This window comes from Oncorhynchus nerka, linkage group LG27 (assembly GCF_034236695.1).
Source record: "Oncorhynchus nerka isolate Pitt River linkage group LG27, Oner_Uvic_2.0, whole genome shotgun sequence".
Classification (NCBI taxonomy): Eukaryota; Metazoa; Chordata; class Actinopteri; order Salmoniformes; family Salmonidae; genus Oncorhynchus; species Oncorhynchus nerka.
In genome coordinates, this window is record NC_088422.1 from 26,865,885 (window position 1) to 26,890,030 (window position 24,146).

The 24,146-nt window shown below is 49.7% G+C and overlaps 1 protein-coding gene across 2 annotated transcripts in view; it reads right to left on the reverse strand.

The window, feature by feature from the left end:
- The window catches only part of LOC115111488 (citron rho-interacting kinase-like), a 78,535-nt gene that overhangs the window by 12,035 nt on the left and 42,354 nt on the right, over positions 1-24,146 (reverse strand). For both annotated transcript variants that reach the window (XM_065011509.1, XM_065011508.1), the window contains exons 23-27: positions 23,630-23,803; positions 23,302-23,482; positions 22,924-23,012; positions 21,970-22,074; positions 21,638-21,807 (exon numbers count right to left, since the gene is read on the reverse strand). In XM_065011509.1, coding sequence (XP_064867581.1) covers positions 21,638-21,807; positions 21,970-22,074; positions 22,924-23,012; positions 23,302-23,482; positions 23,630-23,803 — 719 coding nt within the window. The remainder of the gene's footprint in view (positions 1-21,637; positions 21,808-21,969; positions 22,075-22,923; positions 23,013-23,301; positions 23,483-23,629; positions 23,804-24,146) is intronic.

Consider the following 24,146-nt stretch of genomic DNA (forward strand, 5'->3'; position numbering starts at 1 on the left):
GAGAGACTGTGTATTCTGGCAGAGTGAACAGGGGGCAGAGAGACTGTGTATCCTGGCAGAGTGAACAGGGGCAGAGAGACAGTGTATCCTGACAGAGTGAACAGGGGCAGATAGACTGTGTATTCTGGCATTCTGGCAGAGTGAACAGGGGGTAGAGAGACAGTGTATTCTGGCAGAGTGAACAGGGGCAGAGAGACAGTGTATCCTGGCACAGTGAACAGGGGGTAGAGAGACAGTGTATCCTGGCAGAGTGAACAGGGGGTAGAGAGCCTGTGTATCCTGGCAGAGTGAACAGGGGGCAGAGAGACTGTGTATTCTGGCAGAGTGAACAGGGGGCAGAGAGACTGTGTATCCTGGCAGAGTGAACAGGGGGTAGAGAGACAGTGTATTCTGGCAGAGTGAACAGGGGGCAGAGAGACAGTGTATTCTGGCAGAGTGAACAGGGGGTAGAGAGACAGTGTATTCTGGCAGAGTGAACAGGGGGTAGAGAGACAGTGTATTCTGGCAGAGTGAACACTGGGCAGAGAGACAGTGTATTAAAGAAAGGCAGTGTATCCTGGCAGAGTGAACAGGGGGCAGAGAGACAGTGTATTCTGGCAGAGTGAACAGGGGGCAGAGAGACTGTGTATCCTGGCAGAGTGAACAGGGGGTAGAGAGACAGTGTATCCTGGCAGAGTGAACAGGGGGCAGAGAGACTATGTATTCTGGCAGGGTGAACAGGGGCAGAGAGACAGTGTATTCTGGCAGAGTGAACAGGGGCAGAGAGACAGTGTATCCTGGCAGAGTGAACAGGGGGTAGAGAGACAGTGTATTCTGGCAGAGTGAACAGGGGGCAGAGAGACAGTGTATTCTGGCAGAGTGAACAGGGGCAGAGAGACAGTGTATTCTGGCAGAGTGAACAGGGGCAGAGAGACAGTGTATCCTGGCAGAGTGAACAAGGGGTAGAGAGACAGTGTATTCTGGCAGAGTGAACAGGGGGCAGAGAGACTATGTATTCTGGCAGAGTGAACAGGGGCAGAGAGACAGTGTATCCTGGCAGAGTGAACAGGGGCAGATAGACTGTGTATTCTGGCAGAGTGAACAGGGGGTAGAGAGACAGTGTATTCTGGCAGAGTGAACAGGGGCAGAGAGACAGTGTATCCTGGCACAGTGAACAGGGGGTAGAGAGACAGTGTATTCTGGCAGAGTGAACAGGGGGTAGAGAGCCTGTGTGTCCTGGCAGAGTGAACAGGGGGCAGAGAGACTGTGTATTCTGGCAGAGTGAACAGGGGGCAGAGAGACTGTGTATCCTGGCAGAGTGAACAGGGGGTAGAGAGACAGTGTATTCTGGCAGAGTGAACAGGGGGTAGAGAGACAGTGTATTCTGGCAGAGTGAACACTGGGCAGAGAGACAGTGTATTAAAGAAAGGCAGTGTATCCTGGCAGAGTGAACAGGGGGCAGAGAGACAGTGTATTCTGGCAGAGTGAACAGGGGGCAGAGAGACTGTGTATCCTGGCAGAGTGAACAGGGGGTAGAGAGACAGTGTATCCTGGCAGAGTGAACAGGGGGCAGAGAGACTATGTATTCTGGCAGGGTGAACAGGGGCAGAGAGACAGTGTATCCTGGCAGAGTGAACAGGGGCAGATAGACTGTGTATTCTGGCATTCTGGCAGAGTGAACAGGGGGTAGAGAGACAGTGTATTCTGGCACAGTGAACAGGGGCAGAGAGACAGTGTATCCTGGCACAGTGAACAGGGGGTAGAGAGACAGTGTATTCTGGCAGAGTGAACAGGGGGTAGAGAGCCTGTGTATCCTGGCAGAGTGAACAGGGGGCAGAGAGACTGTGTATTCTGGCAGAGTGAACAGGGGGCAGAGAGACTGTGTATCCTGGCAGAGTGAACAGGGGGTAGAGAGACAGTGTATTCTGGCAGAGTGAACAGGGGTAGAGAGACTGTGTATCCTGGCAGAGTGAACAGGGGGCAGAGAGACTGTGTATCCTGGCAGAGTGAACAGGGGGTAGAGAGACAGTGTATTCTGGCAGAGTGAACAGGGGGCAGAGAGACAGTATATTAAAGAGAGGCAGTGTATCCTGGCAGATTGAACAGGGGGTAGAGAGAAAGTGTATTCTGGCAGAGTGAACATGGGGCAGAGAGGCAGTGTATCCTGGCAGAGTGAACAAGGGGCAGAGAGACAGTGTATTCTAGCAGAGTGAACAGGGGCAGAGAGACAGTGTATCCTGGCAGAGTGAACAGGGGGTAGAGAGAAAGTGTATTCTGGCAGAGTGAAGACATGGTAGAGAGACAGTGTATTCTGGTAGAGTGAACACATGGTAGAGAGACAGTGTATTCTGGTAGAGTGAACAGGGGGTAGAGAGACAGTGTATCCTGGCAGAGTGAACACAGGGTAGAGAGACAGTGTATCCTGGCAGAGTGAACAGGGGGTAGAGAGAAAGTGTATTCTTGCAGAGTGAACACATGGTAGAGAGACAGTGTATTCTGGCAGAGTGAACAGGGGGCAGAGAGACAGTATATTAAAGAGAGGCAGTGTATCCTGGCAGATTGAACAGGGGGTAGAGAGAAAGTGTATTCTGGCAGAGTGAACATGGGGCAGAGAGGCAGTGTATCCTGGCAGAGTGAACAAGGGGCAGAGAGACAGTGTATTCTAGCAGAGTGAACAGGGGCACAGAGACAGTGTATCCTGGCAGAGTGAACAGGGGGTAGAGAGAAAGTGTATTCTGGCAGAGTGAAGACATGGTAGAGAGACAGTGTATTCTGGTAGAGTGAACACATGGTAGAGAGACAGTGTATCCTGGCACAGTGAACAGGGGGTAGAGAGACAGTGTATTCTGGCAGAGTGAACAGGGGGTAGAGAGCCTGTGTGTCCTGGCAGAGTGAACAGGGGTAGAGAGACAGTGTATTCTGGCAGAGTGAACAGGGGTAGAGAGACAGTGTATTCTGGCAGAGTGAACACTGGGCAGAGAGACAGTGTATTAAAGAAAGGCAGTGTATCCTGGCAGAGTGAACAGGGGGCAGAGAGACAGTGTATTCTGGCAGAGTGAACAGGGGCAGAGAGACTGTGTATCCTGGCAGAGTGAACAGGGGGTAGAGAGACAGTGTATTCTGGCAGAGTGAACAGGGGGTAGAGAGCCTGTGTATCCTGGCAGAGTGAACAGGGGGCAGAGAGACTGTGTATTCTGGCAGAGTGAACAGGGGCAGAGAGACAGTGTATCCTGACAGAGTGAACAGGGGCAGATAGACTGTGTATTCTGGCATTCTGGCAGAGTGAACAGGGGTAGAGAGACAGTGTATTCTGGCAGAGTGAACAGGGGCAGAGAGACAGTGTATCCTGGCACAGTGAACAGGGGTAGAGAGACAGTGTATTCTGGCAGAGTGAACAGGGGGTAGAGAGCCTGTGTATCCTGGCAGAGTGAACAGGGGGCAGAGAGACTGTGTATTCTGGCAGAGTGAACAGGGGGCAGAGAGACTGTGTATCCTGGCAGAGTGAACAGGGGGTAGAGAGACAGTGTATTCTGGCAGAGTGAACAGGGGGCAGAGAGACAGTGTATTCTGGCAGAGTGAACAGGGGGTAGAGAGACAGTGTATTCTGGCAGAGTGAACAGGGGGTAGAGAGACAGTGTATTCTGGCAGAGTGAACACTGGGCAGAGAGACAGTGTATTAAAGAAAGGCAGTGTATCCTGGCAGAGTGAACAGGGGGCAGAGAGACAGTGTATTCTGGCAGAGTGAACAGGGGGCAGAGAGACTGTGTATCCTGGCAGAGTGAACAGGGGGTAGAGAGACAGTGTATCCTGGCAGAGTGAACAGGGGCAGAGAGACTATGTATTCTGGCAGGGTGAACAGGGGCAGAGAGACAGTGTATTCTGGCAGAGTGAACAGGGGCAGAGAGACAGTGTATCCTGGCAGAGTGAACAGGGGGTAGAGAGACAGTGTATTCTGGCAGAGTGAACAGGGGGCAGAGAGACAGTGTATTCTGGCAGAGTGAACAGGGGCAGAGAGACAGTGTATTCTGGCAGAGTGAACAGGGGCAGAGAGACAGTGTATCCTGGCAGAGTGAACAAGGGGTAGAGAGACAGTGTATTCTGGCAGAGTGAACAGGGGGCAGAGAGACTATGTATTCTGGCAGAGTGAACAGGGGCAGAGAGACAGTGTATCCTGGCAGAGTGAACAGGGGCAGATAGACTGTGTATTCTGGCAGAGTGAACAGGGGTAGAGAGACAGTGTATTCTGGCAGAGTGAACAGGGGCAGAGAGACAGTGTATCCTGGCACAGTGAACAGGGGTAGAGAGACAGTGTATTCTGGCAGAGTGAACAGGGGGTAGAGAGCCTGTGTGTCCTGGCAGAGTGAACAGGGGGCAGAGAGACTGTGTATTCTGGCAGAGTGAACAGGGGGCAGAGAGACTGTGTATCCTGGCAGAGTGAACAGGGGGTAGAGAGACAGTGTATTCTGGCAGAGTGAACAGGGGGTAGAGAGACAGTGTATTCTGGCAGAGTGAACACTGGGCAGAGAGACAGTGTATTAAAGAAAGGCAGTGTATCCTGGCAGAGTGAACAGGGGGCAGAGAGACAGTGTATTCTGGCAGAGTGAACAGGGGGCAGAGAGACTGTGTATCCTGGCAGAGTGAACAGGGGGTAGAGAGACAGTGTATCCTGGCAGAGTGAACAGGGGGCAGAGAGACTGTGTATCCTGGCAGAGTGAACAGGGGGTAGAGAGACAGTGTATTCTGGCAGAGTGAACAGGGGGTAGAGAGACAGTGTATTCTGGCAGAGTGAACACTGGGCAGAGAGACAGTGTATTAAAGAAAGGCAGTGTATCCTGGCAGAGTGAACAGGGGGCAGAGAGACAGTGTATTCTGGCAGAGTGAACAGGGGGCAGAGAGACTGTGTATCCTGGCAGAGTGAACAGGGGGTAGAGAGACAGTGTATCCTGGCAGAGTGAACAGGGGGCAGAGAGACTATGTATTCTGGCAGGGTGAACAGGGGCAGAGAGACAGTGTATCCTGGCAGAGTGAACAGGGGCAGATAGACTGTGTATTCTGGCATTCTGGCAGAGTGAACAGGGGGTAGAGAGACAGTGTATTCTGGCACAGTGAACAGGGGCAGAGAGACAGTGTATCCTGGCACAGTGAACAGGGGGTAGAGAGACAGTGTATTCTGGCAGAGTGAACAGGGGGTAGAGAGCCTGTGTATCCTGGCAGAGTGAACAGGGGGCAGAGAGACTGTGTATTCTGGCAGAGTGAACAGGGGGCAGAGAGACTGTGTATCCTGGCAGAGTGAACAGGGGGTAGAGAGACAGTGTATTCTGGCAGAGTGAACAGGGGGTAGAGAGACTGTGTATCCTGGCAGAGTGAACAGGGGGCAGAGAGACTGTGTATCCTGGCAGAGTGAACAGGGGGTAGAGAGACAGTGTATTCTGGCAGAGTGAACAGGGGGCAGAGAGACAGTGTATTAAAGAGAGGCAGTGTATCCTGGCAGAGTGAACAGGGGGCAGAGAGACAGTGTATTCTGGCAGAGTGAACAGGGGGCAGAGAGACTGTGTATCCTGGCAGAGTGAACAGGGGGTAGAGAGACAGTGTATTCTGGCAGAGTGAACAGGGGGCAGAGAGACAGTATATTAAAGAGAGGCAGTGTATCCTGGCAGATTGAACAGGGGGTAGAGAGAAAGTGTATTCTGGCAGAGTGAACATGGGGCAGAGAGGCAGTGTATCCTGGCAGAGTGAACAAGGGGCAGAGAGACAGTGTATTCTAGCAGAGTGAACAGGGGCAGAGAGACAGTGTATCCTGGCAGAGTGAACAGGGGGTAGAGAGAAAGTGTATTCTGGCAGAGTGAAGACATGGTAGAGAGACAGTGTATTCTGGTAGAGTGAACACATGGTAGAGAGACAGTGTATTCTGGTAGAGTGAACAGGGGGTAGAGAGACAGTGTATCCTGGCAGAGTGAACACAGGGTAGAGAGACAGTGTATCCTGGCAGAGTGAACAGGGGGTAGAGAGAAAGTGTATTCTTGCAGAGTGAACACATGGTAGAGAGACAGTGTATTCTGGCAGAGTGAACAGGGGGCAGAGAGACAGTATATTAAAGAGAGGCAGTGTATCCTGGCAGATTGAACAGGGGGTAGAGAGAAAGTGTATTCTGGCAGAGTGAACATGGGGCAGAGAGGCAGTGTATCCTGGCAGAGTGAACAAGGGGCAGAGAGACAGTGTATTCTAGCAGAGTGAACAGGGGCACAGAGACAGTGTATCCTGGCAGAGTGAACAGGGGGTAGAGAGAAAGTGTATTCTGGCAGAGTGAAGACATGGTAGAGAGACAGTGTATTCTGGTAGAGTGAACACATGGTAGAGAGACAGTGTATCCTGGCACAGTGAACAGGGGGTAGAGAGACAGTGTATTCTGGCAGAGTGAACAGGGGGTAGAGAGCCTGTGTGTCCTGGCAGAGTGAACAGGGGGTAGAGAGACAGTGTATTCTGGCAGAGTGAACAGGGGGTAGAGAGACAGTGTATTCTGGCAGAGTGAACACTGGGCAGAGAGACAGTGTATTAAAGAAAGGCAGTGTATCCTGGCAGAGTGAACAGGGGGCAGAGAGACAGTGTATTCTGGCAGAGTGAACAGGGGGCAGAGAGACTGTGTATCCTGGCAGAGTGAACAGGGGGTAGAGAGACAGTGTATTCTGGCAGAGTGAACAGGGGGTAGAGAGCCTGTGTATCCTGGCAGAGTGAACAGGGGGCAGAGAGACTGTGTATTCTGGCAGAGTGAACAGGGGCAGAGAGACAGTGTATCCTGACAGAGTGAACAGGGGCAGATAGACTGTGTATTCTGGCATTCTGGCAGAGTGAACAGGGGGTAGAGAGACAGTGTATTCTGGCAGAGTGAACAGGGGCAGAGAGACAGTGTATCCTGGCACAGTGAACAGGGGGTAGAGAGACAGTGTATTCTGGCAGAGTGAACAGGGGGTAGAGAGCCTGTGTATCCTGGCAGAGTGAACAGGGGGCAGAGAGACTGTGTATTCTGGCAGAGTGAACAGGGGCAGAGAGACTGTGTATCCTGGCAGAGTGAACAGGGGGTAGAGAGACAGTGTATTCTGGCAGAGTGAACAGGGGGCAGAGAGACAGTGTATTCTGGCAGAGTGAACAGGGGGTAGAGAGACAGTGTATTCTGGCAGAGTGAACAGGGGGTAGAGAGACAGTGTATTCTGGCAGAGTGAACACTGGGCAGAGAGACAGTGTATTAAAGAAAGGCAGTGTATCCTGGCAGAGTGAACAGGGGGCAGAGAGACAGTGTATTCTGGCAGAGTGAACAGGGGCAGAGAGACTGTGTATCCTGGCAGAGTGAACAGGGGGTAGAGAGACAGTGTATCCTGGCAGAGTGAACAGGGGGCAGAGAGACTATGTATTCTGGCAGGGTGAACAGGGGCAGAGAGACAGTGTATTCTGGCAGAGTGAACAGGGGCAGAGAGACAGTGTATCCTGGCAGAGTGAACAGGGGTAGAGAGACAGTGTATTCTGGCAGAGTGAACAGGGGGCAGAGAGACAGTGTATTCTGGCAGAGTGAACAGGGGCAGAGAGACAGTGTATTCTGGCAGAGTGAACAGGGGCAGAGAGACAGTGTATCCTGGCAGAGTGAACAAGGGGTAGAGAGACAGTGTATTCTGGCAGAGTGAACAGGGGGCAGAGAGACTATGTATTCTGGCAGAGTGAACAGGGGCAGAGAGACAGTGTATCCTGGCAGAGTGAACAGGGGCAGATAGACTGTGTATTCTGGCAGAGTGAACAGGGGGTAGAGAGACAGTGTATTCTGGCAGAGTGAACAGGGGCAGAGAGACAGTGTATCCTGGCACAGTGAACAGGGGGTAGAGAGACAGTGTATTCTGGCAGAGTGAACAGGGGGTAGAGAGCCTGTGTGTCCTGGCAGAGTGAACAGGGGGCAGAGAGACTGTGTATTCTGGCAGAGTGAACAGGGGGCAGAGAGACTGTGTATCCTGGCAGAGTGAACAGGGGGTAGAGAGACAGTGTATCCTGGCAGAGTGAACAGGGGGCAGAGAGACTATGTATTCTGGCAGGGTGAACAGGGGGTAGAGAGCCTGTGTATCCTGGCAGAGTGAACAGGGGGCAGAGAGACTGTGTATTCTGGCAGAGTGAACAGGGGGCAGAGAGACTGTGTATCCTGGCAGAGTGAACAGGGGGTAGAGAGACAGTGTATTCTGGCAGAGTGAACAGGGGGTAGAGAGACAGTGTATTCTGGCAGAGTGAACACTGGGCAGAGAGACAGTGTATTAAAGAAAGGCAGTGTATCCTGGCAGAGTGAACAGGGGGCAGAGAGACAGTGTATTCTGGCAGAGTGAACAGGGGGCAGAGAGACTGTGTATCCTGGCAGAGTGAACAGGGGTAGAGAGACAGTGTATCCTGGCAGAGTGAACAGGGGGCAGAGAGACTATGTATTCTGGCAGGGTGAACAGGGGCAGAGAGACAGTGTATCCTGGCAGAGTGAACAGGGGCAGATAGACTGTGTATTCTGGCATTCTGGCAGAGTGAACAGGGGGTAGAGAGACAGTGTATTCTGGCACAGTGAACAGGGGCAGAGAGACAGTGTATCCTGGCACAGTGAACAGGGGGTAGAGAGACAGTGTATTCTGGCAGAGTGAACAGGGGGAGAGAGCCTGTGTATCCTGGCAGAGTGAACAGGGGCAGAGAGACTGTGTATTCTGGCAGAGTGAACAGGGGGCAGAGAGACTGTGTATCCTGGCAGAGTGAACAGGGGGTAGAGAGACAGTGTATTCTGGCAGAGTGAACAGGGGGTAGAGAGACTGTGTATCCTGGCAGAGTGAACAGGGGGCAGAGAGACTGTGTATCCTGGCAGAGTGAACAGGGGGTAGAGAGACAGTGTATTCTGGCAGAGTGAACAGGGGGCAGAGAGACAGTGTATTAAAGAGAGGCAGTGTATCCTGGCAGAGTGAACAGGGGGCAGAGAGACAGTGTATTCTGGCAGAGTGAACAGGGGGCAGAGAGACTGTGTATCCTGGCAGAGTGAACAGGGGGTAGAGAGACAGTGTATTCTGGCAGAGTGAACAGGGGGCAGAGAGACAGTATATTAAAGAGAGGCAGTGTATCCTGGCAGATTGAACAGGGGGTAGAGAGAAAGTGTATTCTGGCAGAGTGAACATGGGGCAGAGAGGCAGTGTATGCTGGCAGAGTGAACAAGGGGCAGAGAGACAGTGTATTCTAGCAGAGTGAACAGGGGCACAGAGACAGTGTATCCTGGCAGAGTGAACAGGGGGTAGAGAGAAAGTGTATTCTGGCAGAGTGAAGACATGGTAGAGAGACAGTGTATTCTGGTAGAGTGAACACATGGTAGAGAGACAGTGTATTCTGGTAGAGTGAACAGGGGGTAGAGAGACAGTGTATCCTGGCAGAGTGAACACAGGGTAGAGAGACAGTGTATCCTGGCAGAGTGAACAGGGGGTAGAGAGAAAGTGTATTCTTGCAGAGTGAACACATGGTAGAGAGACAGTGTATTCTGGTAGAGTGAACACATGGTAGAGAGACGGTGTATTCTGGTAGAGTGAACAGGGGGTAGAGAGACAGTGTATCCTGGCAGAGTGAACACAGGGTAGAGAGACAGTGTATACTGGCAGAGTGAACACAGGGTAGAGAGAAAGTGTATTCTGGCAGAGTGAACACATGGTAGAGAGACAGTGTATTCTGGTAGAGGGAACACATGGTAGAGAGACAGTGTATTCTGGCAGAGTGAACACATGGTAGAGAGACAGTGTATTCTGGTAGAGTGAACACATGGTAGAGAGACAGTGTATTCTGGCAGAGACAGTGTATTCTGGCAGAGTGAACAGGGGGTAGAGAGAAAGTGTATTCTGGCAGAGTGAACACATGGTAGAGAGACAGTGTATTCTGGTAGAGTTAACACATGGTAGAGAGACAGTGTATTCTGGCAGAGTGAACAGGGGGTAGAGAGATAGTGTATTCTGGCAGAGACAGTGTATTCTGGCAGAGTGAACAGGGGGTAGAGAGAAAGTGTATCCTGGCAGAGTGAACAGGGGGTAGAGAGACAGTGTATTCCGGCAGAGTGAACAGGGGGCAGAGAGACAGTGTATTCTGGCAGAGTGAACAGGGGCAGAGAGACAGTGTATCCTGGCAGAGTGAACAGGGGGTAGAGAGACAGTGTATTCTGGCAGAGTGAACAGGGGGCAGAGAGACAGTGTATTCTGGCAGAGTGAACAGGGGCAGAGAGACAGTGTATTCTGGCAGAGTGAACAGGGGCAGAGAGACAGTGTATCCTGGCAGAGTGAACAAGGGGTAGAGAGACAGTGTATTCTGGCAGAGTGAACAGGGGGCAGAGAGACTATGTATTCTGGCAGAGTGAACAGGGGCAGAGAGACAGTGTATCCTGGCAGAGTGAACAGGGGCAGATAGACTGTGTATTCTGGCATTCTGGCAGAGTGAACAGGGGGTAGAGAGACAGTGTATTCTGGCAGAGTGAACAGGGGCAGAGAGACAGTGTATCCTGGCACAGTGAACAGGGGGTAGAGAGACAGTGTATCCTGGCAGAGTAAACAGGGGGTAGAGAGACAGTGTATCCTGGCAGAGTGAACAGGGGGTAGAGAGACAGTGTATCCTGGCAGAGTGAACAGGGGGTAGAGAGACAGTGTATCCTGGCAGAGTGAACAGGGGCAGAGAGACAGTGTATCCTGGGAGAGTGAACAGGGGATGGAGAGACAGTGTATTCTGGCAGAGTGAACAGGAGGCAGAGAGACAGTGTATTCTGGCAGAGTGAACAGGGGGTAGAGAGACAGTGTATCCTGGCAGAGTGAACACAGGGTAGAGAGAAAGTGTATTCTGGCAGAGTGAACACATGGTAGAGAGACAGTGTATTCTGGTAGAGTGAACACATGGTAGAGAGACAGTGTATTCTGGTAGAGTGAACACGTGGTAGAGAGACAGTGTATTCTGGTAGAGTGAACAGGGGGTAGAGAGACAGTGTATCCTGGCAGAGTGAACACAGGGTAGAGAGACAGTGTATCCTGGCAGAGTGAACACAGGGTAGAGAGAAAGTGTATTCTGGCAGAGTGAACACATGGTAGAGAGACAGTGTATTCTGGTAGAGGGAACACATGGTAGAGAGACAGTGTATTCTGGCAGAGTGAACACATGGTAGAGAGACAGTGTATTCTGGTAGAGTGAACACATGGTAGAGAGACAGTGTATTCTGGCAGAGACAGTGTATTCTGGCAGAGTGAACAGGGGGTAGAGAGAAAGTGTATTCTGGCAGAGTGAACACATGGTAGAGAGACAGTGTATTCTGGTAGAGTTAACACATGGTAGAGAGACAGTGTATTCTGGCAGAGTGAACAGGGGGTAGAGAGATAGTGTATTCTGGCAGAGACAGTGTATTCTGGCAGAGTGAACAGGGGGTAGAGAGAAAGTGTATCCTGGCAGAGTGAACAGGGGGTAGAGAGACAGTGTATTCCGGCAGAGTGAACAGGGGGCAGAGAGACAGTGTATTCTGGCAGAGTAAACAGGGGCAGAGAGACAGTGTATCCTGGCAGAGTGAACAGGGGGTAGAGAGACAGTGTATTCTGGCAGAGTGAACAGGGGCAGAGAGACAGTGTATTCTGGCAGAGTGAACAGGGGCAGAGAGACAGTGTATCCTGGCAGAGTGAACAAGGGGTAGAGAGACAGTGTATTCTGGCAGAGTGAACAGGGGGCAGAGAGACTATGTATTCTGGCAGAGTGAACAGGGGCAGAGAGACAGTGTATCCTGGCAGAGTGAACAGGGGCAGATAGACTGTGTATTCTGGCAGAGTGAACAGGGGGTAGAGAGACAGTGTATTCTGGCAGAGTGAACAGGGGCAGAGAGACAGTGTATCCTGGCACAGTGAACAGGGGGTAGAGAGACAGTGTATCCTGGCAGAGTGAACACAGGGTAGAGAGAAAGTGTATTCTGGCAGAGTGAACACATGGTAGAGAGACAGTGTATTCTGGTAGAGTGAACACATGGTAGAGAGACAGTGTATTCTGGTAGAGTGAACAGGGGGTAGAGAGACAGTGTATCCTGGCAGAGTGAACACAGGGTAGAGAGACAGTGTATCCTGGCAGAGTGAACACAGGGTAGAGAGAAAGTGTATCCTGGCAGAGTGAACACAGGGTAGAGAGAAAGTGTATTCTGGCAGAGTGAACACATGGTAGAGAGACAGTGTATTCTGGTAGAGGGAACACATGGTAGAGAGACAGTGTATTCTGGCAGAGTGAACACATGGTAGAGAGACAGTGTATTCTGGTAGAGTGAACACATGGTAGAGAGACAGTGTATTCTGGCAGAGACAGTGTATTCTGGCAGAGTGAACAGGGGCAGAGAGACAGTGTATCCTGGCAGAGTGAACAAGGGGTAGAGAGACAGTGTATTCTGGCAGAGTGAACAGGGGGCAGAGAGACTATGTATTCTGGCAGAGTGAACAGGGGCAGAGAGACAGTGTATCCTGGCAGAGTGAACAGGGGCAGATAGACTGTGTATTCTGGCATTCTGGCAGAGTGAACAGGGGGTAGAGAGACAGTGTATTCTGGCAGAGTGAACAGGGGCAGAGAGACAGTGTATCCTGGCACAGTGAACAGGGGGTAGAGAGACAGTGTATCCTGGCAGAGTAAACAGGGGGTAGAGAGACAGTGTATCCTGGCAGAGTGAACAGGGGTAGAGAGACAGTGTATCCTGGCAGAGTGAACAGGGGTAGAGAGACAGTGTATCCTGGCAGAGTGAACAGGGGCAGAGAGACAGTGTATCCTGGGAGAGTGAACAGGGGATGGAGAGACAGTGTATTCTGGCAGAGTGAACAGGAGGCAGAGAGACAGTGTATTCTGGCAGAGTGAACAGGGGGTAGAGAGACAGTGTATCCTGGCAGAGTGAACACAGGGTAGAGAGAAAGTGTATTCTGGCAGAGTGAACACATGGTAGAGAGACAGTGTATTCTGGTAGAGTGAACACATGGTAGAGAGACAGTGTATTCTGGTAGAGTGAACACATGGTAGAGAGACAGTGTATTCTGGTAGAGTGAACAGAGGGTAGAGAGACAGTGTATCCTGGCAGAGTGAACACAGGGTAGAGAGACAGTGTATCCTGGCAGAGTGAACACAGGGTAGAGAGAAAGTGTATTCTGGCAGAGTGAACACATGGTAGAGAGACAGTGTATTCTGGTAGAGGGAACACATGGTAGAGAGACAGTGTATTCTGGCAGAGTGAACAGGGGGTAGAGAGATAGTGTATTCTGGCAGAGACAGTGTATTCTGGCAGAGTGAACAGGGGGTAGAGAGAAAGTGTATTCTGGCAGAGTGAACACATGGTAGAGAGACAGTGTATTCTGGTAGAGGGAACACATGGTAGAGAGACAGTGTATTCTGGCAGAGTGAACAGGGGGTAGAGAGATAGTGTATTCTGGCAGAGTGAACAGGGGCAGAGAGACAGTGTATCCTGGCACAGTGAACAGGGGGTAGAAAGACAGTGTATCCTGGCAGAGTAAACAGGGGGTAGAGAGACAGTGTATCCTGGCAGAGTGAACAGGGGGTAGAGAGACAGTGTATCCTGGCAGAGTGAACAGGGGGTAGAGAGACAGTGTATCCTGGGAGAGTGAACAGGGGATGGAGAGACAGTGTATTCTGGCAGAGTGAACAGGAGGCAGAGAGACAGTGTATTCTGGCAGAGTGAACAGGGGGTAGAGAGACAGTGTATCCTGGCAGAGTGAACACAGGGTAGAGAGAAAGTGTATTCTGGCAGAGTGAACACATGGTAGAGAGACAGTGTATTCTGGTAGAGGGAACACATGGTAGAGAGATAGTGTATTCTGGTAGAGTGAACACATGGTAGAGAGACAGTGTATTCTGGTAGAGTGAACACATGGTAGAGAGACAGTGTATTCTGGCAGAGTGAACAGGGGGTAGAGAGACAGTGTATTCTGGCAGAGTGAACAGGGGGCAGAGAGACAGTGTATTCCGGCAGAGTGAACAGGGGGTAGAGAGACAGTGTATTCTGGCAGAGTGAACATGGGCAGAGAGACAGTGTATCCTGGCAGAGTGAACAGGGGGTAGAAAGACAGTGTATTCTGGCAGAGTGAACAGGGGGCAGAGAGGCAGTGTATTCTGGCAGAGTGAACAGGGGCAGAGAGACAGTGTATTCTGGCAGAGTGAACAGGGGCAGAGAGACAGTGTATCCTGGCAGAGTGAACAAGGGGTAGAGAGACAGTGTATTCTGGCAGAGTGAATAGGGGCAGATAGACTGTGTATTCTGGCATTCTGGCAGAGTGAACAGGGGGTAGAGAGACAGTGTATCCTGGCAGAGTAAACAGGGGGTAGAGAGACAGTGTATCCTAGCAGAGTGAACAGGGGGTAGAGAGACAGTGTATCCTGGCAGAGTGAACAGGGGGTAGAGAGACAGTGTATCCTGGCAGAGTGAACAGGGGCAGAGAGACAGTGTATCCTGGGAGAGTGAACAGGGGATGGAGAGACAGTGTATTCTGGCAGAGTGAACAGGAGGCAGAGAGACAGTGTATTCTGGCAGAGTGAACAGTGGGTAGAGAGACAGTGTATCCTGGCAGAGTGAACAGGGGGTAGAGAGACAGTGTATTCTGGTAGAGTGAACACATGGTAGAGAGACAGTGTATCCTGGCAGAGTGAACAGGGGGTAGAGAGACAGTGTATCCTGGCAGAGTGAACACAGGGTAGAGAGAAAGTGTATTCTGGCAGAGTGAACAGGGGGTAGAGAGAAAGTGTATCCTGGCAGAGTGAACATGGGGTAGAGAGAAAGTGTATTCTGGCAAAGTGAACAGGGGGCAGAGAGACGGTGTATTCTGGCAGAGTGAACAGGGGGTTGAGAGAGAGAGTGTATTCGGGCAGAGTGAACAGGGGGTAGAGAAACAGTGTATTCTGGCAGAGTGAACAGGGGTAGAGAGACAGTGTATTCTGGCAGAGTGAACAGGGGGTAGAGAGATAGTGTATTCTGGCAGAGACAGTGTATTCTGGCAGAGTGAACAGGGGGTAGAGAGACAGTGTATTCTGGCAGAGTGAACAGGGGGTAGAGAGACAGTGTATCCTGGCAGAGTGAACAGGGGGTAGAGAGACAGTGTATCCTGGCAGAGTGAACAGGGGCAGAGAGACAGTGTATCCTGGCAGAGTGAACAGAGGGTAGAGAGACAGTGTATCCTGGCAGAGTGAACAGGGGGTAGAGAGAGTGTATCCTGGCAGAGTGAACAGGGGGTAGAGAGAAAGTGTATCCTGGTAGAGTGAACACATGGTAGAGAGACAGTGTATTCTGGCAGAGTGAACAGGAGGCAGAGAGACAGTGTATTCTGGCAGAGTGAACAGGGGGTAGAGACACAGTGTATCCTGGCAGAGTGAACACAGGGTAGAGAGAAAGTGTATTCTGGCAGAGTGAACACATGGTAGAGAGACAGTGTATTCTGGTAGAGTGAACACATGGTAGAGAGACAGTGTATCCTGGCAGAGTGAACAGGGGGTAGAGAGACAGTGTATCCTGGCAGAGTGAACACAGGGTAGAGAGAAAGTGTATTCTGGCAGAGTGAACAGGGGGTAGAGAGACAGTGTATCCTGGCAGAGTGAACACATGGTAGAGAGACAGTGTATTCTGGCAGAGTGAACAGGGGGTAGAGAGATAGTGTATTCTGGCAGAGTGAACAGGGGGTAGAGAGAAAGTGTATCCTGGCAGAGTGAACATGGGGTAGAGAGAAAGTGTATTCTGGCAAAGTGAACAGGGGGCAGAGAGACAGTGTATCCTGGCAGAGTGAACAGGGGGTAGAGAGACAGTGTATTCTGGCAGAGTGAACAGGGGGTAGAGAGACAGTGTATCCTGGCAGAGTGAACAGGGGGTAGAGAGACAGTGTATCCTGGCAGAGTGAACAGGGGCAGAGAGACAGTGTATCCTGGCAGAGTGAACAGAGGGTAGAGAGACAGTGTATCCTGGCAGAGTGAACAGGGGGTAGAGAGACAGTGTATCCTGGCAGAGTGAACAGGGGGTAGAGAGAAAGTGTATCCTGGTAGAGTGAACACATGGTAGAGAGACAGTGTATCCTGGCAGAGTGAACAGGGGGTAGAGAGAAAGTGTATCCTGGTAGAGTGAACACGGGCAGAGAGACAGTGTATCCTGGCAGAGTGAACAGGGGATGGAGAGACAGTGTATTCTGGCAGAGTGAACACATGGTAGAGAGACAGTGTATCCTGGTAGAGTGAACACATGGTAGAGAGACAGTGTATCCTGGCAGAGTGAACAGGAGGCAGAGAGACAGTGTATTCTGGCAGAGTGAACAGGGGGCAGAGAGACAGTGTATCCTGGCAGAGTGAACACAGGGTAGAGAGAAAGTGTATTCTGGCAGAGTGAACACATGGTAGAGAGACAGTGTATCCTGGCAGAGTGAACAGGGGGTAGAGAGACAGTGTATCCTGGCAGAGTGAACACAGGGTAGAGAGAAAGTGTATTCTGGCAGAGTGAACAGGGGGTAGAGAGACAGTGTATTCTGGTAGAGTGAACACAGGGTAGAGAGAAAGTGTATTCTGGCAGAGTGAACACATGGTAGAGAGACAGTGTATTCTGGTAGAGTGAACACATGGTAGAGAGACAGTGTATTCTGGTAGAGTGAACACATGGTAGAGAGACAGTGTATTCTGGCAGAGTGAACAGGGGGTAGAGAGATAGTGTATTCTGGCAGAGACAGTGTATTCTGGCAGAGTGAACAGGGGGTAGAGAGAAAGTGTATCCTGGCAGAGTGAACAGGGGGTAGAGAGAAAGTGTATTCTGGCAAAGTGAACAGGGGTAGAGAGACAGTGTATTCTGGCAGAGTGAACAGGGGGTAGAGAGATAGTGTATTCTGGCAGAGACAGTGTATTCTGGCAGAGTGAACAGGGGGTAGAGAGACAGTGTATTCTGGCAGAGTGAACAGGGGGCAGAGAGACAGTGTATTCTGGCAGAGTGAACAGGGGGTAGAGAGACAGTGTATCTTGGCAGAGTGAACAGGGGGTAGAGAGAAAGTGTATCCTGGTAGAGTGAACACGGGCAGAGAGACAGTGTATCCTGGCAGAGTGAACAGGGGATGGAGAGACAGTGTATTCTGGCAGAGTGAACAGGAGGCAGAGAGACAGTGTATTCTGGCAGAGTGAACAGGGGGTAGAGAGACAGTGTATCCTGGCAGAGTGAACACAGGGTAGAGAGAAAGTGTATTCTGGCAGAGTGAACACATGGTAGAGAGACAGTGTATCCTGGCAGAGTGAACAGGGGGTAGAGAGACAGTGTATCCTGGCAGAGTGAACACAGGGTAGAGAGAAAGTGTATTCTGGCAGAGTGAACACATGGTAGAGAGACAGTGTATTCTGGTAGAGAGAACACATGGTAGAGAGACAGTGTATTCTGGCAGAGTGAACAGGGGGTAGAGAGATAGTGTATTCTGGCAGAGACAGTGTATTCTGGCAGAGTGAACAGGGGGTAGAGAGAAAGTGTATCCTGGCAGAGTGAACAGGGGGTAGAGAGAAAGTGTATTCTGGCAAAGTGAACAGAGACAGTGTATTCTGGCAGAGTGAACAGGGGGTAGAGAGATAGTGTATTCTGGCAGAGACAGTGTATTCTGGCAGAGTGAACAGGGGGTAGAGAGACAGTGTATTCTGGCAGAGTGAACAGGGGGCAGAGAGACAGTGTATCCTGGCAGAGTGAACAGGGGGTAGAGAAACAGTGTATTCTGGCAGAGTGAACAGGGGGTAGAGAGATAGTGTATTCTGGCAGAGACAGTGTATTCTGGCAGAGTGAACAGGGGGTAGAGAGACAGTGTATCCTGGCAGAGTGAACAGGGGGTAGAGAGACAGTGTATCCTGGCAGAGTGAACAGGGGGTAGAGAGACAGTGTATTCTGGCAGAGTGAACAGGGGGTAGAGAGACAGTGTATCCTGGCAGAGTGAACAGGGGGTAGAGAGACAGTGTATCCTGGCAGAGTGAACACAGGGTAGAGAGAAAGTGTATTCTGGCAGAGTGAACAGGGGGTAGAGAGACAGTGTATTCTGGCAGAGTGAACAGGGGGCAGAGAGAAGGTACAGGGTGGGAGAAGTGAAAGTTGATGGTACTACCAGACCACTTGTCCTGGCTACAGGAAGGCCTATCACAAGCATAGGTCTGGTTATATCCATGTAATAGGTTTGTGATGAGTCTATGTTCATTCATCTTGAAAGTTCCATACCTCGCGGAACTTCAGAAATCTAACATTTATGTGAATCAATATCCAGCAAAAAGACTACCAAATGATCTAATCACAATACATCTAAGCAAATATATTAAACAAAACACAATCATGTCTGATAGTTGCCAGGTGCTATAACAGTCAGACAATCACAGTAAACACAACGTTGATATGAAAATAGAGGACACAATAGTAAGGACTGTGGGAAAAACAGTGTGTGGTCACAGCAGGAAAGATGAACACACATTCAAGACAAACATGCACAGCATTGTTCTCAATATTGTAATTCTAATGTAGTACTGTAATTGAAAATGTATTGTGATTGTAATTTCATTGTAATTGTCTGTATTAAGTGGCTGTGTGTCTGGTATCAACAGGAAAGCAGATAACAGCAGCCTCGTTGGACTCTTTACCTGGACCAGAGGAGGCAGAACCATCTGTCTTTTGGACACAGCAGCCGATGTGCAGTGAAACCCCATAGAACGGGCAGAATAGAGCATATCAACGAAACATGCCCACATACAGGGACATACAGTATGACATGATGAAAAAGCAACAAACAGGTGTGAGAGAAAGAGAGAGCGAAAGAGACAGAGGGAGAAGAAGAGGGACAATTAACGACACATTCAGTACAATAGACATCAGAGGTTGCTCACAAAACTTTACAACTGCAGTAAATTTACCACCTGATTTCTTTTTTTTAACCACTACAAATCATTCATAAACATTTAATGGATGCATCATGTTCATCACAAGTATGCTGTGTTAAAAAAGAAAACAACTGATGGTAATTGTAAATGCACTGTGGTGGTAAAGTATTATGGATAAACCCCATACAGTAAAAAAAAATATGTTTTAACCCTTGATGAGTCAGACCTGAGGCACCTAGACAGAGCAAATACCTTAAAAACATTAGCCAAGGGAAACAAGGGCCTATCCACCTGGCAGCCCTGACATCAATGACAGCTATTGGCTGAGGCTATTGTTAGGGTTGAACTGGGATGTAGACATGAAGCTCGGGTTAGAGTTAGGGTTGAACTGGGGTTAGGGTTGAACTGGGATGTAGACATGAAGCTCGAGTTAGAGTTAGGGTTGTGCCTGGGGTTAGGGTTGAACTGGGATGTAGACATGAAGCTAGGGTTAGAGTTAGGGTTGAACTGGGGTTAGGGTTGAACTGGGATGTGGACATGAAGCTCAGGTTAGAGTTAGGGTTGAACTGGGGTTAGGGTTGAACTGGGATGTGGACATGAAGCTAGGGTTAGAGTTAGGGTTGAACTGGGGTTAGGGTTGAACTGGGATGTAGACATGAAGCTAGGGTTAGAGTTAGGGTTGTGCCTGGGGTTAGGGTTGAACTGAGATGTAGACATGAATCTAGGGTTAGAGTTAGGGTTGTGCCTGGGGTTAGGGTTGAACTGAGATGTAGACATGAAGCTAGGGTTAGAGTTAGGGTTGTGCCTGGGGTTAGGGTTGAACTGGGATGTAGACATGAAGCTCGGGTTAGAGTTAGGGTTGTGCCTGGGGTTAGGGTTGAACTGGGATGTAGGGTTGAACTGGGATGTAGACATGAAGCTAGGGTTAGAGTTAGGGTTGTGCCTGGGGTTAGGGTTGAACTGAGATGTGGACATGAAGCTCGAGTTAGAGGTAGGGTTGTGCCTGGGGTTAGGGTTGAACTGAGATGTAGACATGAAGCTAGAGTTAGAGTTAGGGTTGTGCCTGGGGTTAGGGTTGAACTGAGATGTAGACATGAAGCTAGGGTTAGAGTTAGGGTTGTGCCTGGGGTTAGGGTTGAACTGAGATGTGGACATGAAGCTAGGGTTAGAGTTAGGGTTGTGCCTGGGGTTAGGGTTGAACTGAGATGTAGACATGAAGCTAGGGTTAGAGTTAGGGTTGTGCCTGGGGTTAGGGTTGAACTGAGATGTAGACATGAAGCTAGGGCTAGAGTTAGGGTAGTGCCTGGGGTTAGGGTTGAACTGAGATGTAGACATGAAGCTAGGGTTAGAGTTAGGGTTGTGCCTGGGGTTAGGGTTGAACTGGGATGTGGACATGAAGCTCAGGTTAGAGTTAGGGTTGAACTGGGGTTAGGGTTGAACTGGGATGTGGACATGAAGCTAGGGTTAGAGTTAGGGTTGAACTGGGGTTAGGGTTGAACTGGGATGTAGACATGAAGCTAGGATTAGAGTTAGGGTTGAACTGGGGTTAGGGTTGAACTGGGATGTGGACATGAAGCTAGGGTTAGAGTTAGGGTTGAACTGGGGTTAGGGTTGAACTGGGATGTAGACATGAAGCTAGGGTTAGAGTTAGGGTTGAACTGGGGTTAGGGTTGAACTGGGATGTGGACATGAAGCTCAGGTTAGAGTTAGGGTTGAACTGGGGTTAGGGTTGAACTGGGATGTAGACATGAAGCTCGGGTTAGAGTTAGGGTTGTGCCTGGGGTTAGGGTTGAACTGCGATGTAGACATGAAGCTAGGGTTAGAGTTAGGGTTGTGCCCGGGTTTAGGGTTGAACTGGGATGTGGACATGAAGCTAGGGTTAGAGTTAGGGTTGAACTGGGATGTAGACATGACGCTAGGGCTAGAGTTAGGGTAGTGCCTGGGGTTAGGGTTGAACTGAGATGTAGACATGAAGCTAGGGTTAGAGTTAGGGTTGTGCCTGGGGTTAGGATTGAACTGGGATGTGGACATGAAGCTCAGGTTAGAGTTAGGGTTGAACTGGGGTTAGGGTTGAACTGGGATGTGGACATGAAGCTAGGGTTAGAGTTAGGGTTGAACTGGGGTTAGGGTTGAACTGGGATGTAGACATGAAGCTAGGATTAGAGTTAGGGTTGAACTGGGGTTAGGGTTGAACTGGGATGTGGACATGAAGCTAGGGTTAGAGTTAGGGTTGAACTGGGGTTAGGGTTGAACTGGGATGTAGACATGAAGCTAGGGTTAGAGTTAGGGTTGAACTGGGGTTAGGGTTGAACTGGGATGTGGACATGAAGCTCAGGTTAGAGTTAGGGTTGAACTGGGGTTAGGGTTGAACTGGGATGTAGACATGAAGCTCGGGTTAGAGTTAGGGTTGAACTGGGATGTAGACATGAAGCTAGGGTTAGAGTTAGGGTTGTGCCTGGGGTTAGGGTTGAACTGCGATGTAGACATGAAGCTAGGGTTAGAGTTAGGGTTGTGCCCGGGTTTAGGGTTGAACTGGGATGTGGACATGAAGCTAGGGTTAGAGTTAGGGTTGAACTGGGATGTAGACATGACGCTAGGGTTAGAGTTAGGGTTGTGCCTGGGGTTAGGGTTGAACTGGGATGTAGACATGAAGCTAGGGTTAAGGCTACATGTAGGTTTAGGGCTAGGGTTAGGTTTAGGATTGGTTGAGTGTGTGTGTTTATTAGTAAGTAATTATACTAATTTAACTCCACAGTACTGTGGTACTCACTGCATCTGCCTCAGCCTTCTCCCGGGATGCTCGCCCCCCTGCCACCACAGATTCCAGCACGGCCACCCAGCGCTGCTTGTCTGGGAAACTGGGAGCCATGAAGTACAGAGTCTGTCCGGGCCAGCGCGAGGTGTGGGGGTGGGACTCCAGTTTTAGCACATACTGCACGTCTACACACACACCACAGCACAGTGAGGGAACAAGGAGACAGTCCATTCCTAAGCAGATCATGATACTAATAAGTAAAGCGCTAATTATAACCAGTTGAGGCACTATCCTAGCTCACCTACTGTGGCAGGGCTTCGCTATGAGTGTGAGTAAGTTTGGTGTACCTGACTTGGCGGTGTTGGGCAGCTCAGATGCCCCTACAGCACCATGCACCATCAAGTCTACATCAGACAGACATAGCTCAAACTCCTCCAACGGCTTCACTGACTCTGAACAACACAAACAGAGAGAAATCAAAATGTACCGAAAACAACACAGACCAAAATACACCACCTGGCAGCCATCAAGAACACTGTTAGCCCAGCAGAATAAGAATGGTTTGTTTTGAAAAATGCTACTTGGAGTTCGACCTACAGTGAGCTCCAAAAGAATTGCGACAGTCACAATTTGTTTCTCGCTTTGGCGCTGTACTTCAGCACTTTGGATTTTAAATGATACAATAACAGTGAGGTTAAAGTGCAGACTGTCATCTTTAATTTGAGAGTATTTGAATCCATATCGGGTGAACTGTTTATGAATTACAGCACTTTTTGTATATAGTCCCCCATTTTAGGGGACCAAAAGTATTGGGCCAAATTCCCGTATACGTGTATTAAAGTAGTCAAAAGTTTAGTATTTGGTCCCATATTCCAAGCACACAATGATTACATCAAGTTTGTGACTCTACAAGTTTGTTGGATGCATTTGCTGTTTGTTTTGGTGGTGTTTCAGATAATTTTGTGCCCAATAGAAATCAATGGTAAAATTACATGTATTGTGTCATTTTGGAGTCACTTTTATTGTAAATAAGAATAGAATATGTTTCTGAACACTCCTACATTAATGTGGATGCTACCATGATTACAGATAGTTCTGAATGAACCGTGAATAATGTTGAGTGAGAAAGTTACAGACACACAAATACCATACCCCCAAGACATGCTAACCTCTCACCATCACAATAACATGGGAAGTTAGCATTGGGGGGGGGTATGATATTTGTGCCACTGTCCAAATACTTTTGGAGCTCACTGTATTTCATAATCAAATTTACTATAGGAACATTAAAGTTGTAGGACCTTCTCTGGGCTCTGTTTCGTAGACGGTCACCTTGGTCCCATCCAGCACCACATACTTCTTCTCCCAGCCCTGGCCACGCTTCACATTCCTGCAGAACACACACATGTTTGTCACTGGGCCAGCAGCATAGACTACCACAGAGTCAGACAATCAATACCTGGGACAGATGAGCGTAATGCTGTAGTCTACAATTATACTTCAGCACTAGAGAGCCATCTCAGATGATATCAAATACAGTATGAGGGATCAGCAATCAGTCTACATTGATCAAGGGCAAGCAGACAGGCAGTGTTGATCTATAGTATAGTGCTCTTAGTCAAATCTGTTTTACAGTAATAGAAAGTATGAAGTCCACACACCAGAGTTACCAGACCCACCTGGGCTGCTTCATCCACCCCTCCAGGTGAACATGTCCACTGGCCTCTTTGAGCTGCAGGCCAGGGGAACTGCCTTTGTCCCGGCACAGCCCCTCAGCTATATGCAAGGCACAGTCCCCAGGCATGCCACACGCAGCAGGAAGACAGCGGGAGCATTTTGGATGACACAAAGCGTGACATTCTGAAGGAGAGAAGAAAACACTTAAAGACAAGGACTACCAGAAACACAGTACTGTACAGGCTACCCTTCTGAAAAAGCCTTGCTCAACAGAAATGTGCCATGACTAGTCAACGTGACAGGGAGTGGATGGTTGGAACGTAAACATACCGATACAGGTGGCTGCCTGATGACCGAAGTGCACAGTATCCAGACACACAGTACACTTGGCAGCCCTCATGTTGAGTCCCACAGTGAAGCGGTGAGGGGTGTTGTGGTGAACGCTCTCCCTCTGCCTCCCCCTCTCCCTGTCTCTCTGACTGTCCTTCATGCGATGGCCGTACTCTGAACACAGCCAGAGAAGACAGTGAGTAGGGAAAGTATCCATAGCTACCACAATGATTGTATGAAAAATAAAATCTGTGCACCATGCCATGTCAGCTGTGCAAGTGAGGCAACAAACAGGAGGCATCACCAAGACAACGTTCACAAGGATCTGAAGTAAAAAGGTAAATCATATTAATAGCATCATCCACCATCAGTTCATGACTGGAACGTAACACATGCATGCAGGAATCGTCTTATTGAGGGAATTGGATTCATATGTTCCAACAGTGCGGTTGTTAGAGGAAATTGTGGTTGAGATGATTAATTATGTATACATTATTGATTAGAACCATTTATTCTA